The sequence below is a fragment of the Theobroma cacao genome, chromosome 3, assembly GCF_000208745.1.
Source record: "Theobroma cacao cultivar B97-61/B2 chromosome 3, Criollo_cocoa_genome_V2, whole genome shotgun sequence".
In the NCBI taxonomy this organism is placed as follows: domain Eukaryota; kingdom Viridiplantae; phylum Streptophyta; class Magnoliopsida; order Malvales; family Malvaceae; genus Theobroma; species Theobroma cacao.
This window is the reverse complement of record NC_030852.1, coordinates 27,862,213-27,877,480: the sequence shown is the minus strand read 5'-3', so window position 1 is coordinate 27,877,480 and position 15,268 is coordinate 27,862,213. Positions and strand designations below refer to the sequence as shown.

At 33.4% G+C, this 15,268-nt stretch overlaps 3 protein-coding genes across 3 annotated transcripts; 2 read left to right on the top strand and 1 right to left on the bottom strand.

The window, feature by feature from the left end:
• LOC18605424 (probable aminotransferase ACS12) lies at nucleotides 6,261-9,775 on the top strand. Its single transcript, XM_018117467.1, has 4 exons — nucleotides 6,261-6,803; nucleotides 6,892-7,026; nucleotides 8,000-8,160; nucleotides 8,329-9,775. Exons 1-4 carry the CDS (start codon nucleotides 6,351-6,353, stop codon nucleotides 9,182-9,184), a joined length of 1,605 nt encoding a protein of 534 aa, XP_017972956.1. The 5' UTR covers nucleotides 6,261-6,350; the 3' UTR covers nucleotides 9,185-9,775.
• LOC18605425 lies at nucleotides 9,780-11,109 on the bottom strand. The gene has a single exon (XM_018117543.1). It carries the CDS (start codon nucleotides 10,683-10,685, stop codon nucleotides 9,801-9,803), a length of 885 nt encoding a protein of 294 aa, XP_017973032.1. The 5' UTR covers nucleotides 10,686-11,109; the 3' UTR covers nucleotides 9,780-9,800.
• On the top strand, nucleotides 11,264-12,157 carry LOC18605423 (zinc finger A20 and AN1 domain-containing stress-associated protein 1). Its single transcript, XM_018117581.1, has one exon. It carries the CDS (start codon nucleotides 11,397-11,399, stop codon nucleotides 11,880-11,882), a length of 486 nt encoding a protein of 161 aa, XP_017973070.1. The 5' UTR covers nucleotides 11,264-11,396; the 3' UTR covers nucleotides 11,883-12,157.

The following is a 15,268-nucleotide window of genomic DNA, read 5'->3' as shown; positions in this document are numbered from 1 at the left end:
TTATACAAGCCTCCAAAATTTTGAATTGGTGGGGTCCGATGGGCGGAATCTGTTAAAATAATTTGGTGGATAATGTTGTTTACGCAATTTCGTATCGGATCACAATTACAATCGATACCCTTTCGTATGGTAGGATTGAATTTACAATTGAAGTACAAATCTGTCATTGTCGACTATATTGATGCGAGGACAAAGTGTCCCTAGTCCTTTCCGAAAATTTGAACTGACAAATGGTATTTCTGTGAGAAGAATCTGCCTCAGGGCTCTCAGCGTAAAACAGTTTTACTATAGTGGGGGTACAAAAATGCAAAAATCTCGAATCTATGCGTTTCTATGCTCTATCTGTTTGCAAGATTTTGATTTACTATGTTCTTCACAATCAGATTAAGATCTCAACTAAAATTTGATTTATTTAGTTGGAGGGCAGCCACGTATATGGCCTGCCTTTGGCCAATGAAATGATAGAGCACGCTCCTCGGAATTCAAAATACAAACAAGGCTAACTAAATTAGTGCAATCCAACGAAATTGTTAGACAAGGTTGTGCACATTAGCTGGTTCATGTCAACAATGGTGACGGTCAGTCGGTGACCTTCTTTTTCCAACCTCAGATCCAAATCTATTGGCTACAAGATTTTCATTTTTCATTGGTTATATAGTATACCCAATTCCTTAAGGCGCGGTTTGACATCTCTTCCTGGTTTTGTTATCTGTTTTCGTAAATTTTTGTTTTAAACTTTGAAAGCATAAAACATTTTAAGTAAAAGTAATATTTTTACATGATGAAATGAAAAACTTAAAATTGTTGCAAACATAAAAAATTCAATACAAAACATTAAATTTTAAGAACAAAATAAAAATAACAATGTATTCAATAAATAAATTTTATAATATTAAAATAATATTACCTAATAAAAATATTGAATTGTATGATATTAATTGTTATTCTATAATATTAAATGATATTAATAAAGTTATTATATTATTATATATTATCTATACATGATTAATATTAATGAATTATGAATTCATTAATAAATATTAAAAAAAATTCAGTATCTTAATATTATTTTAATTAACTTATAATTTTTATTATAAAACTATACATGAATATTATTTTTTATATAGGGATACTGTTCACTTGTTTCCAAAAACATTGAAAGTAAAAAATTTTTGCTTCCAACAATTTTAGAAATTTTGTTTTTATTTAAAAAAATGGAAAACAAAATTGTATTACTAAACATGCTTTCTGTTTTTGTTTTCAAAAAAATTCAAAAGGCAAACAAAATATGATGGAAATGGCAAACACCGTCTTAGTTTTTTCACCAAAATTTTATTTTAAATTTACGTTAAATAGCTAAACAAAGTTTATTAGCTAGGCTACGCCTACGAATATAGTTTTGACCAATAAATGAAGAGAGGATTTATGATGAAATAGCTGTACACGTAAGCATAAATTATCATTACTTTGTAGTTAAAACCAGGGCAACCCTCAGTGTAAAGGTTTCCGACAGATGGAGGAAAACAGTTGGCTAATACCAAATATAGCGGCAAGCCGTGCATTAATGGCAGTTAAATGATATTTTGACTTTTGTTAATTCTTCCTGGCTTTAATGGAGCTTGATCAAATTCTCCTCCGATTGCTGAACTTGCATCCCCAATTGATGGAGAAAGAAGAGCGAAAGAATTTGTATCGAATCGATCGATGCTGCATAAACATGAGTGCTTCTGAAGAATACAAGCAATCCGTCATGGGAAATGAAAGCGCCTTCACTACTCCCTTTCTTGCTAACGCAGCTTTTCGTTGAATGCCTTCTTGCACTTATCGTCAAGCCTTTACGCTAGCCTTGAATTGTAATCCACAATGTCATAAGTCAATCTTGTATCGAATTATGATAAGGTAAAATTATCTATGAGATTGAATTTTTTACACTTATAAAAAAAATATTTTTCTTTTAAATAATGTAATGGCTCATGGTGACAGTTTTAAAAATACTTATTAAATCTTTAAAGAGAAAAAACTTTTAAGAAAAAAATATTATCATTTCAAGCGTTATAATAACTATTGGTAGAATACTTGTAAAATCTAATAAATTATTTATAAAATGTGAATAGTCAACAGATTATTGGATTATTTTTACTAATAAAGATATGTTTGTAGTGAACCATTTAAGACTGTCTCTATAGCATGACGATAGCGTATCTTGGTCAATTTATAATTAATTTCATATTAATAAAATATTTTTTTTTTATAGTTCAGTGGTTGTATATAAGGCATTTGGTATATCTTTTGATTTTTATGCAGATTCTTTTAGTATAATTTGTTGTTATTATTGATGTTTGATAAGATATAATCGAATATTTACTGACTTGCGTGAAAACGTTCATTTAAATATCACATAAATTATCACATATTTAGACTAAAAAATATAATTCGTGACACACAACATCATGCGTACAATAATTAAAAATTAAAAATTTCATGTACTGATCAATGCTTTAACAAAGCATCCATAATAATCAAAGAAATTATCATTTGCCTCTTTAAAATTTTGAGAAGATAAACAATGCAATCACAATGGTATCCCGTCAATCAAATGGATATTTGTAGTCTAGCGAATGACGACTGAAAGCTGATGGTAGAAGGACAAATGGCAACTCTAATTTTGCTGATATGAACTATAATGTATTGATGAATGCACCGTGTTCCGTAGGTATATAATATTGGTTGATCGAGGGATCGGCTCGAAACGCTTTGACTCAGGATTCAGCTTGTCGGGGAAGTTTACGCGACAAATTACCGTGCCATTTATAGCGGGTCCAGATGACAGATCTAGAACGCATGAGCGTATGCTTGGAGGATGTCTGGGCAATGGGCATGCACCTGAGTGTAACTACTTTTTGCTTAATGATATTGAAAGCTAGGTTCACCAATTATCTTTACTGAATTTATTTATTAGTACTTATGTCGAGTCAGACTACAATTACAAATAGGTGTAGCTAATTAAAACAATTTAAAACTCCAGCTATCAAATAATCCTTAACATACAAAAATTAATAATATTAATTAAAGGAAAATAACAAAGAGAATAACATAATTTTTATGAAAATTAAGCATTTACATTTAAATTCTTGAGTAAAAAATATTAATCATTAAGAAATTTTAAAATAAATATTATAATAAAAATTAGTTTAATAAATAATAATATGGATAAAATAATTATAATAAAAATTAGTCATTTAAAAATTAGTTTAATAAATAATAACAAGAATAAAAATAATTTATTAAATGTTTTTCAGTTGTTAATTTCCACTATAATTATTTTTATCTTTATTATTATTTATTTATAAATTAAATTATAAATCATAAAATACTTTTAACTCGATAATATAAATTTAAATGTTTAATTTTCATAAAAATTGTATTTATTTTAATTTAATTAACTTGTTATGTTAAATTACATACATTTACGTTAATATTTTGATAATACTTGTTTTACCTTTATATTTTTTTATGTTAATTCTTACAGATTTATATCAAAATTTTTCAGTTGCTAATTTTCACTTTAATTATTTTTATCCTTATTATTATAATAAAAATGTACAACCTATAAAATACTTTTAGCTTGATAATATAAATTTGAACGCTTAATTTTCACAAAAATTATATTTATTTTTGACTTAACTGTCTTATTACGTTAAATTACACAAATTTACGTCAATATTTTAACAATGTTTGTTCCACTTTTATAATTTTTTAAATTAATTTTTACAGGATTAAGTCAAGGTTTTTCAATTAATAATTTTTAATATAATTGTTTTTATCTTTATTATTATTCATTTATAAATTAAAATTTTTAAATTAATAAATACTTTTAACTCGGTAATATAAATGTAAATATTTAATTTTGACAAAAATTATATTTATTTTCACTTAATTGACTTATTACGTTAAATTTAACATATTGATGTCAACACGTAAATATTGACATAAATGTGCGAGATTTAACGTAATAAGTCAATTAGGTCAAAATAAATATAATTTTTGTCAAAATTAAACATTTAAATTTATATTATCGAGTAAAAGTATTAATGGTTTACAAATTTTAATTTATAAGTTAATAATACAATTAAACAAAACAAAAAATAAAAAACAAATAGGCCATCATCAAAGAGTTTCGAGAATCTTGTGTGATCACACAAAGCTTGTTTACTGAAAACAAGACCCGACCAACAAAATTGAAGCACCTAAAGATGCCCCCACGAGTCCTTGCCTTTGCTTNATGAGTTATTAGTTAAAATATAGACGCAAATGTGTGAGAAGTTAATATAACAAATTAATTAAATACAAAATAATATAATCTTTAAAAAATTAATATTTATATTTATATTCTTGAAGTTAAAAGTATTTAACAATTTAAAATTTTTAATTTATAAATGAATAATAATAAAGATAAAAATAATTACTGTAAGACCTTGATAAATTAATAACTTCGATTAAATAATATTTTTGATGAATCCCAACTTGGGATCAACGTGTTAAATTAATAATTCACTAAATTTATAAGATAGTGTATTTTAAAAAAAATACATAGGTCCCAGTTAATATATAAATTCATAATCTCCTTATACATCAAAATTATATATATACGTGACTCAATTAATAGGCTTTTGTAAAATATAACTTTAATGTTATTTGTTTCTTTTTGAAATTGATGTCTTTTTGAACCTCATCTTTAACTTTGCTTAATGCATTAAGAAATTATAGTGTAGTGTTCTCGTATTGCAAGAGAAAATTATGTAATATGATTATTACTTCTAGGTGCAATTTGGATTTTTTATGTTGTATTCACTTAATGCTTTACACATTTCATTTGTATTGTTGATTTCTTTACACTTTTGATATGAGAAGTTATTATGTTTAATTTTACCGTTCGTGATACTATATGTTTTTTTTATAAATATTTTTGATTGACTTATGTTCGTGAAGCATATTAACTAAGTGTACATCGAATGTAATCTTAGTTTACACTTAGTTTGTTGTAAAAATTGATAGATTCATACCTTCTATTTAATAAGACTAATTATATTTGTGAACTTGTTTTGATTAAACAAATACACAGAATAATGATAATTTATAATTTGCTAATTAAGTAATATTCTTATAATCACAATACACAACACATATATATAAATTCAATGTTTTGAAAAAAAAGAATATCTTGATAAATTAATAAATTATTAATTTATTGATTAATTAATAAAAAATTTCATGATCCAAAGGATATTAATTTATATAGGTTTTACTGTAAAGTGAAAATTAACAATTGAACAATCTTAACATAATTTTATAAGAATTAACGTAAAAAATTATAAAGGTGGATAAGTATTGTTAAAATATTGATGTAAATGTGTGAGATTTAACGTAATAAGTTATAATAATAAGTTTAATTAAATTAAATAAGTTAGATATAATGTTAGTATTAAAAAATAATATTCTTATATTTTAAAGTAAAAAATAGAATAAAAATTAAAATTGATTAATACTTAAAATAAAATAGATAAATTTAAAAATTACCTATACTCTTAACATAAAATGAATTAGTTTAAAAATTAATTATGTTGTCTATCTGTTAACTTGTTAAACAGATTTTTATTATTTTTTAAAATTATATTAATTGATCTTACAGGAAAATTAATCTTACGTTACAATTCGGTGTGTTAGTTTGCATTAAGTTATTGTCATTACCATATCACCTTGTAAGGATTATTTTTATTTTTTTACATTTTTCTCTAGATTCCTACCTAATAAACATATACTTATGAATCAACTCAAAGTATATGCTTTCTTTAAAGGGACTTATAAGAAGATACTAATTTCATTTTCACTTTACTTAAAACCTATTACTCCTCATAATATATTCTACTTAGCTTCTTGCTTTAGATAAGACATTTTCAAGGTTCATAAATTTTCTTCAGATATTTATGGATTTACAACAAAATATTAGAAAAGTAACAATAAATACTTCCTTTTTTTTTTAAGTCTAATTAATGATATTCACGCATTTCATACAATTATAATTTAAAAAACTAATGGGGTGCAGGTAGGGACCTCATCGTAAACTCAGACCACCTCAACAAAGATGTCTAAACCACCAAATCGGCAAAGCTCATCTTACGGCCTACTCTGCCTCTTTTTGTCACCAACGGCTCTAAACTCACGTGACCACTTTTCTCTTAGATAATTTTATTTTTTCTTATTAGTACCATTATTCCCTCCCTGGCTTTGCCAACCGCCATCACTTGCCCAACCTTCACTCTTTCTTCTCAACTTCTCCTCTCCGGCAGGTCATGACCCTGACCCGCTCCATCCAACACCGCAACCCTAAGCCTGAAGTTCAATCCCGAAAGCCCTCCGGAGCAACCGCCATGCGCCTCATAGTACCTCTCCAAGGCGTGGTCCAAGGAAGAGGAGGCCTAATCTTCGGCTCCCTTATCCCATGCGCTCTCTTCTACTTCCTTCAACTCTACCTCAAACGTCACCGTTCTCCCAACTCTCAGTCCAGTCCTTCTTCCCCCTCCACGTCGTCATCCAACCTGGCGGAGATGACGAGAACCTCTTCGCGCTCCAATCTTTTGTCACGCGGCTCGATTGGACCGGTTCGGATATCTTCTCGGGCGAGTTCCATTGCAAAACCGAACGACTCGCCGTATTATGTCGGGTTGGATAAGGCTTCTGAGGATCCGTATGACAGAATAGGTAACCCGGATGGGGTTATCCAGCTCGGCTTGTCAGAGAATAGGGTAAGCATTTCTTTTTAACATGGTTTCATTGTGTGGTTTATGTTAATTCTAATTGCTTGTTTATTTTTCTGTTTTAAAATTTTTCCAGCTGTGTTTTGATTTAATTGAGAAATGGATGTTGGAGAACTTGAGGGATTCGATAATGGGAAGAGAGGGCGGTGATTTGAGCATTAGTGGGATTGCAACTTACCAGCCTTTTGATGGAACAATGGAACTCAAACTGGTAATTTAGACATCTCTATAGTATTCTGTACCTTTTTTTTTTGTTTATTGGTTTAGTTGAATGTTTAACTGGACAATTAGTTTATGTAAGTATATGTGCAGTCAATTTCTAGATATTATTATATATTGAATTGTTTTCTTCTAGATTTATGTTGGAAGCTCTGGATATGTTACTTTCTAAGACAAGTAAATATAAATGCATAATTTTTCTTACCAGGAATCTTTATGAAGTTGTAATTTTGAATCTTCTATCTGAATTCATTTTTCGAATTGTTGCCTTTTGGAATGAATTTTGATATTTGGTGCTAATGTATTTATTTTCAGTCAGTGGTTGAAAATGTTATTAATCACAAGTTAAAAAATTCATGGGGTACAAATTGTGAGAAACATTTTGCATATCAACTTTAGGGAGAAAAGAGAGGTTAAAATGTGTAGAGGGATAAAAATTTTCTTTTTTTGTGTTTTTTTATTGTTATCATATATAAAGGCACACATTAAAATGAATAAATTTAATTGGTTTAAGACAAGATGTTATATAGTGGTTTAAGACAAAGCTTAGGAATCGGAGATGCTTCGTTTGAGACAGTTTCTTAGTTAAGATTTTACCAGTGAATGCTGTCAAAAAGCTTTTGATTATGGGGCTACTATTCTTACCTAATCTTTTTGTTTTGGAACTGTGAGATGCATGGTTGCAAACTGAAGATTTTCGTTTATATTTTCACAGTGCGTAGACTGTTGAGTGTTTATATAGTAGAGCTAACTTTCATCACTTTTTGTCCACATTTATTCATATTGGTGGTGGAGATTAAGACTTGGAACAATGATGGATGCAGTATGCTTTTGTAGTTATCCTTTCGACTATCAAGTTTAGCGACAATTTTGTTATACATAAAGAATTAGATGGTAATGCAATAGGAATGCGTTTGAGACAGTCTGGTGTTATTTCTTTTTACTCTGTTATTGGGATTTTGCAGGCTATGGCAGGTTTTATGTCTCGTGTTATGGGAGGAGCTGTCTCATTTGAACCATTGCAGATGGTTTTAACAGCGGGTGCGACTCCTGCAATTGAGACATTATGCTTCTGCTTGGCAGATCATGGGAATGCATTTCTTGTTCCGACACCTTATTATCCTGGGTAACTATTTGACCTTCATTCCAAGACTTTATATGATTACAAATATACACTTTTCCCAACAGATTCACCCCCCCCCCCCCTTCCCAAACACACACACATATGCAAGGTAATGTAAGAAAGAAAGGAAAAATGATGGTGCTATTGGATTAATTAGAAAATGGTCTACAGTTTTGACAGGGATGTGAAATGGCGAACAGGAGTGGAGCTAATACCCGTCCATTGTCGCAGCACAGACAATTTCATGTTAACTATCAGTGCACTGGATCAAGCTTTCAACCAGACAAGGAAACGAGGAACAAAAATTCGGGGAATTCTCCTTTCAAACCCTGCAAATCCTGTTGGCAATTTACTTTCTCGGGAGATGCTTTACGATCTTTTGGACTTTGCTCGAGAGAAGAACATCCATATTATATCAGATGAAATATTTGCAGGGTCTATGTATGGCAAAGAGGAGTTTGTCAGCATGGCTGAAGTTCTTGACTCAGAGGATTCTGATAAAAGCAGGGTTCATATAGTGTATGGGCTATCAAAGGACCTCTCTCTCCCAGGATTTAGGGTTGGAATGATCTATTCATTTAATGAGAATGTTTTAGCTGCTGCTAGAAAATTAACTAGGTTTTCTTCTATTTCTGCTCCAACCCAAAGGTTACTAGTTTCAATGCTGTCGGATACAAGATTCATTGAGGAATACATTGAGACCAATAAAAAGAGGATACAAAATATGCATGATTTGTTTGTGGCTGGTCTGCAAGAGTTAGGTATTAATTGTGCAGATAGCTCTGCTGGCTTGTATTGTTGGGCTGATATGAGCAAATTAACTCCCACTTACAGCGAGAAAGGTGAACTTGAGCTATGGGATATGCTATTGAATGTGGCTAAGATCAATGTAACTCCTGGCTCAGCTTGCCACTGCATAGAACCAGGATGGTTCCGGTGTTGTTTTACTGCCTTAGCTCCGGAGGACATTCCTGTCGTTATGGGGCGGATTCGAGAAGTTGCTGAAATCTGTACGCAATCCAGTTGAAAATACTATAAATCACATTTGAGCTATTTGCTTTGATCACTGGTAGGATTTCTCTGTCATAGATATTTCTTTTGCAACTAAACAAGAGGGTGCGGGCATGCACAATATCTAAGTTGGATCTTCAACACAGATTTGACTCCGTTGATGTTCTTGCAGCTTTATAATAACATTGATACATTCCAGGCTTGTAAATTATTTACATCCTAATTTTCTGAAGCCAGAAACTGATTTGGAAGCTTCTTGATGTACTGATTTTAGGGTTGTATTGAACAGCAAAGCCAATTGGGCCCCTCTACTACAAGAATTTCAGTCTTGGTTGGAACTTCTTCCATTGCAATCCTTCAATCAGTTTGATGCCAGTTCCAAAGATGCAGCATCCGGGAGCTCTTTCCTTCAGAAATTCCTGTCATAGTTTCATTCAGGCAAGAGTAGAATGTTATTAGTAGATGGTTAGAATTACAACTTTTTGTTTCTATGGTAGTGCCAAAAGGTGATAATATTGGTTTTTTGGACAAAAGAAATGAAAGAAGATAATTTGAAATGCAAATTTTTGCTCTTTTAGTTTAATGAAAAGCAGTTTTGTTCTAGACATACTTCCTAGTTGTTCTATAGCGGCTTAGTCAGGCAATAGTAATGGTGAAACATGGAGCAGGAAATTTAGAATTACCATTGATAGATGCTGCTCTGGCATTAGAACAGCCTTTCTTTGATAACTCATCCTCCTGCTCATCATTATCAGCTCTCCAAGTGTTGCTGGCCTCCTTATGACAACAGTGCTATTACTCTCATGATCAAAATCATTTTGAGTCTGAGATCCCTGGTGGTTGGGGTACCTGGCCTTTTCAAGGAAACCAGAATTAGGTGGAAGCAATGGAAACAGGCATTCCAGGAAAGAAGCTCCCACAAGGCTTGAAGTGCGAGTTGCATAGCTGCTTGTACTACTTTCAGTTTCCGAAGCTGGCGAGGAAGGTGTTTCTGGATGGTCACTGCTATTATCTGCATGGTAAGTTTTCTGCACTGGAACAGCAGTGCAAATCGCTGTTGATGCTACAAGGCAATTCGCTAGGAGGGATGGAGCTGAGCTAAAGGAATCATCTGTCTCAAAACCAAATGTTTCAAGATCCATTTCAGGCACCATGTCTTGTTCATCACTGCCATCACCTCGGTCATCATTGTTGTCGTAGCCATTAAAATAGGCTGGAGTGTATACTGGACGTGGAGGTAGAGTCATGAGATTTGCTGATAGGGGCACGGCTGCTGGTTCTACTGGAGGCTGGGAGAAGCTGGGCAATGGTGTGCCGGGCTTTTCCTCCCAATTAAAGGGAACTGAGGCTATAAGCTTGATTGGAGTTCGAGGTGGTACAGTTGGTGTAACTGAAGAAACCCCTGGTTTCCAATCTTTCTTTGCTATTCCCGGCCTCACTTCCCAAAGGAATGGAACTGAAGGTGGCAACCTCGTTTTCCTTTTGTTAGAATGCTCTGTGGGTTCCTTCTCTGCCATTCTGAAATAGCTCCAATGGTCCCTTGTGCGTTCGTCTTTGTGCACAATATTTTCCTATATATTGTTGGTGCTAAGTGGATTAGAAGAGTTTGCTGCAAACCAAACCTCCGAACTGCACCATTCCTGAGCTTGAAAAGGTTAGGCTCACCTGCTCCCACTCTACCTTGCGTCGAAGAGAGATTTGAGAATTGAGAGCACCTTAATTTTGGAATTGGTAGGTCAAACCACGCTCAACGTGGTCGTGACTAAATTTACTTAGCATTATGAGCAAATAGTGACTTCTTTTCAGTTATGTGGTTTAATACATTAATTTAAGAAATAAGGTGAAAGGTGGCCAAAAATGGTAATCACGAAAATAGAAAGTTTAAAAAAACCCAAAAGAAAGATGGGCTCGGAGAACCTGGGGCATAAATGGGCCGGTCAGAGCTTGGACTAATTTCAATGGACCAACCCGGCCTTTTGCATGTAACTTTGTAGTCTTTCATCATGAGTTTTCTACGTTATGAAAGAGAAAATCCTTAAAAACTTTAGTCCGCGTTAATTAGCGAGGCATTCGATGCGAAGAACACTTTTGTTATTCCGCTACTACTATATAAAGCCATGCATCCTCCCAATCCCTAATGAAATCTCAATAGCTTCAAGATTCACCGCAGGGGAGAGAACCTACAAAAGCTTTGACTAATTTAAGAAATAGAAAAGAAAATAGACGAGATGGAGTCAGTAGAAAGCATGGATCGAAAACTCTGCGCCAAGGCGTGCAGCTTCAATGGATCAGCACAGAGAAACAATCTGTGCTCCCAATGCTACAAAGATTTTCTAGTAGGAGAGTTCCAAAACCACAACCCAATAGGGGAACCTTTGATCCCAACTACAGATCAACCTCTCAACTCTTGTTTTACGTTTCCTCCTTACTCGGTGTCTCATGTTAATAATAGTAATGGCAGTGTTGGCTTTACCTTTGGTTGGACTAATAATTCTGGTGGTGCTAGTTTGGCAAGCACAAAGAACAGGTGCAACAGCCGCAACAAGCGGGTTGGACTAACTGGGTTTACATGTAGGTGTGGGAATCTGTTCTGTGGAAAACACAGATACCCTGAAGAACATGAATGTTGTGTTGATCTAAAGGCAATTGGTCGCGAGGCTTTGGTCAAGGAAAACCCAGATTGCAAAGGTGGTAAATTGCAGTTTAGGATTTAGTTTATGTGCTTCATATCTAATGTGTGCGTGTGTTCTCTGTGTGTACTCTGATTTTTTTTTTTCTAATAGTCGGGCCAGACAACCTGGTTAGTTATCCCCTCCCGTTCTCTTAACCTCTAATCGGATTTTCGATGAAAGCAAGAGTTGAGTCTTAGGCATTACTACTGGAGTTTAGGGATACTGTGATACTAGCACTTGCCAAGGATCAGATGGAGAACTCTGTCTTCTGTAATGCCACTTTCTTGCATGATCAAAACTTACTTGGAGATTATGAATTTAGTTAGGTAATTATGTTTTGGTCAGTCCTTGCATACTTTTTGTCTCCAAATAAGGGAGAGGTTGGCGTATCGTAGGTGCACATATACTTTCCAGGGAGTACTCTGTCCTTTCGGTGAAAGCAAGAGTCGAGTCTTATGCATTACTACTGGAGTTTAGGAATACTGTATTACTAGATTGAAGTGTATGGAGCTTTAACAATTGCTAAGAATCAGATGGAGAACTCTGTCTTTTCCAATGCTACTTTCTTGCATGACCAAAACTTACTTGGAGATTATGGATTTAGTTCGGGAATTATGTTTTGGTCAGTCCTTACATACTTTTTTGTCTCCAAATAAGGGAGAGTTGGCATATCGTAGGTGCACTTGCACTTTGCAGGGAGAACTCTGTCCTTCCCTGTCTTGCATTAGATCAAAATTTACTGGGTCTTGGTTGAGGATTTTGCTGGGGAATTATGTTTTGGTCAGTCCTTTTATCGTTTGATGAGTCTAGGTCTTCCAGGTCAAGGTGAGTTGGCATATCAGTATGTGCACTATGCACATATACTTTGCAGTTCGCACATTCAAAGTACACATTAACTATCAAAACATGCACAGACACGCACATCAAGTAGTTAGTCGTTCTCAAGTAATTCTGATGGATGTGGAAATTGCATGTCTGCCAGTCACTGCTATTATGGAAAGTTTAGAGTTTAAGGTTATTGTTTTGGTTGGTCATTCTCCCTTTGTCTTTAAAATGGATATTAGATTTATAAGTTATAGCTGTCTCTGAGCTCGAGTCTCATGAATGTTTAATTTCCAGCCCTTTGTTAGAAGTTTAGAATATTGTTATCTTTTTGATTTATGGAGGAGATAGAAATGACTTCTTTACCATAGTTTACATACATATGTCTAACTTAGATTTTAGTGGCCTCATATGGCCTTCTCCATGGATGGGGTTAGGAGACGGGAGGATTGCTTTCATTGTGTAACCTGACTATTGAGTCTCAAAAATTAGGGTAAAATATCTTAATACTTTTAAATTTTGATTAAAATTATACAAAAATTTATTAATTTGAAAAATAGACACTTTACGTAAAAAAAAATTTATTATTAAAATTCAATTATTAATCAAACGTTAAAATTTCTGTTAATTTGTCAACGTGGTAATATTTTTTTTACAATTTTACTTTCGAATATGTCAAAAATTACAACATTATATAAATTTTTATTTTTAATTTTTTTTCTTTAAAAAAAACTACCTACTTTCTCCAGCCAGATTCGATCGGATATGGCTGGAGAATCACACTCCCTCAAGGGAGCTCCGGAGCTCCCCTCTAAGGGAGTTGTCCCGCTCCCTTCAAAGAGGGCTGTTGTGATCTCCTTTGGTGGCGATCTGGTGCTCCTCGACGTCGAGGAGTGTCAGATTTGACCACAAGGTGGCTGGTTGGCTTAAGGAAGTACGGTTGGCCAGTCAAATTGTTTAAAAAAAATTGAGAGAAAGAAAAAAAAGAGTATTTTAGTTTTTTTTTTATTTTTTCTACTAACGGTTTTAAGGCATTTGGATTTGAGTGTTCATTTTTCAAATTAATAGATTTTTGTGTATTTTTGTCAAAACTTAAGGGTATCTAAATATTTTACCTTAGAAATAAATATTGTCTTTATCTTTCTATTTATGGGAGAGAGGGCAAATACTCATTGTGTAACTTGGTTTCTGATTAATAAACTTGTAATATTATTTTAACATTTTATATTTTAAAATATATATTCGTCTGCTTTAGTAATTTGCGTATATTCATGCACCATGCCCCCTCCCCCCACCAAAAAAAAGAAAAAAAAAGGAAAGAAAATAGATATAATTGATAAGTTGGAATTATTTAACCAAGATCAAGCAACAGGTTGAGGTGAGGCAGGTGGATTTCTTGGGTGGCCTTCCACAGGCTTCACCTAGCCACCTTAACAGATGTTTCCCTCATGTCTGCCTTGCCTTGACAGTTGACATTAGCAATCAACTTCAGTACTTACATTCATCATGTGGTAAGAAGTTGAAGAATTGAATTATTACAATTTTATCCGTACCTTTTTTTTTTTTTGGGTTGCTTCGTTGGGTGTTTCTGAGGGCTGGCTTTAGTTCAGGACCATACAGTTACCGATTTAGCTAGTAACTGGGTCCTGGACTCTATTCTTTTGTCAATGTGATGGGTTTTATGGGCTTTTTATGAACCCACAAGGCCTGTTGGGTGCATATCTGGTGGTACAGAGCCTGCTTAGCCTGTTAATCCCACCAACATGTTGCTCAAAATCTACTTAATCCATTTTCATTTTAAAGCGTGTTTTGGGCAAAAGGTCATCACTTATTTCTTCCTTAGCGACTACCATGACATGCATCCATCTGGCTTTCCCTGGAATTAGGTCCATTAAAAACAAGAGCTAAGAGAAATTTGGTCCAATTCTCAGCCTTAGAGCATATGGCAATGGCATTCTGTTCGGATCTGGTCTAAAATTATATGTTTATTATATATGAGCATCCTCAGCCACTTGGCACTGATTTGTGAGTTTCCAACCTTTCATGAAAAACTCTTTTTCTTTTCTTGGTTATAAAAACCACAACTAGAGATGGTTGTGTGAAACTATGCACCAACATTCCTCGTTAGCATGGCGTCGTTGTCACGATGCTACTAGAGCCTAGCTGCAAGTTGCAATTCCTTGAAAGTCGCTTTTCCCACAATTAGAGGTTGAGGGGGAATCACATTGTGAACAATACTTCTTGAAGGGAAAAAAAAAATCTTCATTATTATCAATGGCTTCTATTTCTTTCCCTACCACCTTTGCTTCTGTGTTCCCCCTGATTGGTGTTCATCGGCTAAAATATATATCACAGATCCATATGCATCAGGGTCTGAACCCCTTACATTATTCTGCATGCCTGTTCTGCATATGCTTCTCATTTTTCACGCACTCCCATTGTATTTCACATAAAATCCTAATTCATGAAGAGCAGATAAATTTGATTCCTACTCTTCCAAAGGGTAAGGATCAAGCCTCTTATTTAAATCCCTTATATTCCAACAGGATACGCCGGCCGGCTTGGAAAAATTTTATTAAAGTAAGAAAAAGAATTCATGAGGGGTG

Excerpts from the sequence above, each read along its gene's own strand:
- LOC18605424 (XM_018117467.1), top strand. The coding sequence starts at position 6,351 with ATGACCCTGACCCGCTCCATCCAACACCGCAACCCTAAGCCTGAAGTT. Across the intron at positions 7,027-7,999 it reads GAACAATGGAACTCAAACTG|GCTATGGCAGGTTTTATGTC; the intron begins GTAATTTAGACA and ends GGGATTTTGCAG. Across the intron at positions 8,161-8,328 it reads CCGACACCTTATTATCCTGG|TTTTGACAGGGATGTGAAAT; the intron begins GTAACTATTTGA and ends AATGGTCTACAG.
- LOC18605425 (XM_018117543.1), bottom strand. The coding sequence starts at position 10,685 with ATGGCAGAGAAGGAACCCACAGAGCATTCTAACAAAAGGAAAACGAGG.
- LOC18605423 (XM_018117581.1), top strand. The coding sequence starts at position 11,397 with ATGGAGTCAGTAGAAAGCATGGATCGAAAACTCTGCGCCAAGGCGTGC.